The sequence below is a fragment of the Poecilia reticulata genome, linkage group LG13, assembly GCF_000633615.1.
Source record: "Poecilia reticulata strain Guanapo linkage group LG13, Guppy_female_1.0+MT, whole genome shotgun sequence".
Lineage (NCBI taxonomy): Eukaryota > Metazoa > Chordata > Actinopteri > Cyprinodontiformes > Poeciliidae > Poecilia > Poecilia reticulata.
This window is the reverse complement of record NC_024343.1, coordinates 32,904,442-32,907,107: the sequence shown is the minus strand read 5'-3', so window position 1 is coordinate 32,907,107 and position 2,666 is coordinate 32,904,442. Positions and strand designations below refer to the sequence as shown.

The 2,666-nt window shown below is 48.7% G+C and overlaps 2 protein-coding genes across 2 annotated transcripts in view; both read left to right on the top strand.

The window, feature by feature from the left end:
- Nucleotides 1-735, top strand: part of eif2a (eukaryotic translation initiation factor 2A) — a 9,374-nt gene extending 8,639 nt beyond the window's left edge. Inside the window, exons 14-16 of the mRNA XM_008426752.1 lie at nt 73-192; nt 302-367; nt 477-735. Of these exons, the coding sequence (XP_008424974.1) occupies nt 73-192; nt 302-367; nt 477-542 (252 nt within the window). The 3' untranslated portion in view covers nt 543-735. The remainder of the gene's footprint in view (nt 1-72; nt 193-301; nt 368-476) is intronic.
- A 94-nt stretch (nt 736-829) lies between these two features.
- tsen34 (TSEN34 tRNA splicing endonuclease subunit) overlaps nt 830-2,666 on the top strand; it is a 3,184-nt gene continuing 1,347 nt past the window's right edge. Inside the window, exons 1-2 of the mRNA XM_008426753.1 lie at nt 830-1,328; nt 2,111-2,416. Coding sequence (XP_008424975.1) covers nt 2,111-2,416 — 306 coding nt within the window. The 5' untranslated portion in view covers nt 830-1,328. The remainder of the gene's footprint in view (nt 1,329-2,110; nt 2,417-2,666) is intronic.

Here is a 2,666-nt window from a genome sequence, read left to right as displayed (position 1 = left end):
CGGTGCGAAGGTGTCCTGGTCCTGCTGCTCCGTCTCTGATTATCTGTGATAACTCCTTAAATATCGACGCAGGAGGCCAAACCTGACCCTGAACCTCAATCTGCTCCCGCACCTGTGAGCCACAGCCAATCAGAGGCGAGCGGCGGCAGCGGAGACCCGGAGATGGACAAGAAGATCAAGAACTTAAACAAGGTGAGAGGAAACGGGACCGCCATGAGATCTGCTGCCTGGACATCAAACATCAGGAGATTAAAACCTTCTAATCTAATCTAATCAGTGATGTGAACGATTATTCTGTCAGAAACTGAGAGCCATCGAGGAGCTGAAGGAGCAGCAGGCGTCGGGGAAAGTTCTGCAGAAGAACCAGGTGACGGATCCATAAACACAGCAGAATATTGTCTGCATACGGAGAAACATTCAGACCAGTATGGTGACCTCTGACCTTTAAAGAAAGCTGCTCTGTCTGTCTGCTGCAGGTGGAGAAGATCCAGAAGGAGGAGCAGCTGCTGAAGGAGCTGCAGGCGCTGCAGGTCAAGCCGTAGGATGCCTTCCCAGCATGCTTCACTCTGACACGGCCAGGAGCAGCGGCTGATTGGACAGAAACGGGACTGGATTGGGGGGCGGGGCTTAGTTGTTTAGGTTTGCTGAGCAACAGCGGCATTCTGGGAAACGTAGGCAGTAGGCGGTGAGGCTGCCTCATCTGTACAGTGTTTCACAATAAAAGCCTGTTCTGAAGCTCAGTGTCTTTAATGTGGAGTCATGACCTCTGACCCTGGTTCGGACCCGGCTTTGGGTGCATCTCATCACCGGAACAGCTGGAGTATTGGAAGTTTTCCAGTTTTCGTCCAGGTTTGATTTTTCCTTCTGGAAAGTTTTCTATGACTTTAGTATCCCTTATCTTATAATCAGCATCTAATTGGTTCATTTTGCTGCCTGTTCAAGCCTCACTCTGCTCCTATTGGCTGCATTTTCAACCAATAGGAAGATGCAATCAAAGGTATAACCAAAAGTACTGAAAAAAACATAAGCTGCGGGTTGTCGTGACGTCATCAACGCGGATCGCTCTGATTGGTCGTTTCTGAACTCCTCCCACCAACAAACGTGTTTGCCTCAAACGCTCCTCCCTCCCCGCCGGCTGGCTGTGAACGAGCGGACCCTCGCTACGTGTTTTGTATTGATCGTTACAGACACTAACTGCGCTGCTAAACGGTGCTGTTCTGGTACCGGTACCGGGAGCTGTGGTTCGGAACCGAGGCTTAACGGCAGCAGAGAGGAACTACAGCTGGAGCAGTTTACGGCACGTCGTGAAGCGTTGGAAACACGTGCAGGTAAGAAACCAGTTCTGGTTAACGGTTTGTAATGTCAGCTGTTGGAACAGATTCTGGTTCCGAACCGTGTGGCAGTAATGACGAACGTAGATCTTGTCAGAGTTCATGAGTCCACACCGAACCGGTTCTTCCTATGAACAGAACCGAGAACCGTTTAGAGGAACCTGACTGGTCCAAACACCTGGAGATCCAGAACTTTTCCGGACCGCAAAGCCACAACCTTAACTTACCATGAAGTTAATTTGAGTCACAGGTTTCCTGGACCGGAACCAGATCGGGCAGAATCTCTTTTCCTTTTTACTGAAAAAATTATGGGAAAAGTAAAAGACCAAAGTTAATTTAAGTCCGTTTCAGTTAGTTAAAGTTGAGCTTTAACTGCTTTAAATAATAGCTTTATTGTTTTGGTTTCACTTTTGTTACTAATGTTTTCTTTGTCTGCTTTACAATGTTCCAAAACTAAGTTAAATTCCTGATAAAGAAATACAGAAATAAAATTCAAACTGATCATTAAAATTAGAAAGTAAAGTTAAATAAATACATGTTTAAATTCAGGCTGCACATCCCAAAAGATCATTCAGTGACTGATCCAGAAAGACTTTTATTTTTGAACTTTCAGACAGTAACCATGGCAACAAGACAAGGTTGATGATGATTAGCATCTCAAAGGCTTAATTAACACTTGAACTGGTTTTCATCCATCATGATGGACATGAATCCACCAATCACAGGTTCAGTCTAACTCCTGGTTTCTGTCCTTGTCCCTGATTGGTTGGTTTCTGTAGATGGAGGCGGAGCTGCGGCCTCAGGAAGAACTGAGCCCCGCCCCCGTCGTCGGGCTGAGTCTCTGTGACTCCGCCCCCCTCCTGTGGCGGCTCCAGGACCTGAAGGCCGTGAGGTCCGACGGCCTGGTGGGGGCGCTGCTCGGGTCGCTGCCCAGAACCCCCCGGCAAAACGTCCGACTGGGCCGGCCGCTGCTGCTGCTGCCGGAGGAGGAGAGGCTGCTGGGAGAACGGCGCGGCGCCGCCACTCTGCCCGCCCGGAACCAGGTCAGCAAACGGGCCGGGTCTGAGGTTCTAGGTAACCACTGGGTCAGAACCAAGATGGGGAAACAGACAGAACAGGTCATTTGTATCAAAAAGATGTCTCTAGATGTATAAATCACACCTACAGAAATGACGCGGCTTCAGAAGAAAGTCACTAAGGTGCGTTTGCTTCATCATTGTTGTCAGGATGCAGAGGTGTGTCTGCTGAGGGTGCGTTTGTTTTGTTGTCATCAGGAAGTGATGCTGTTTGTGCTGAGGGTGCGTTTGTTTTGTTGTCATCAGGAAGTGATGCTGT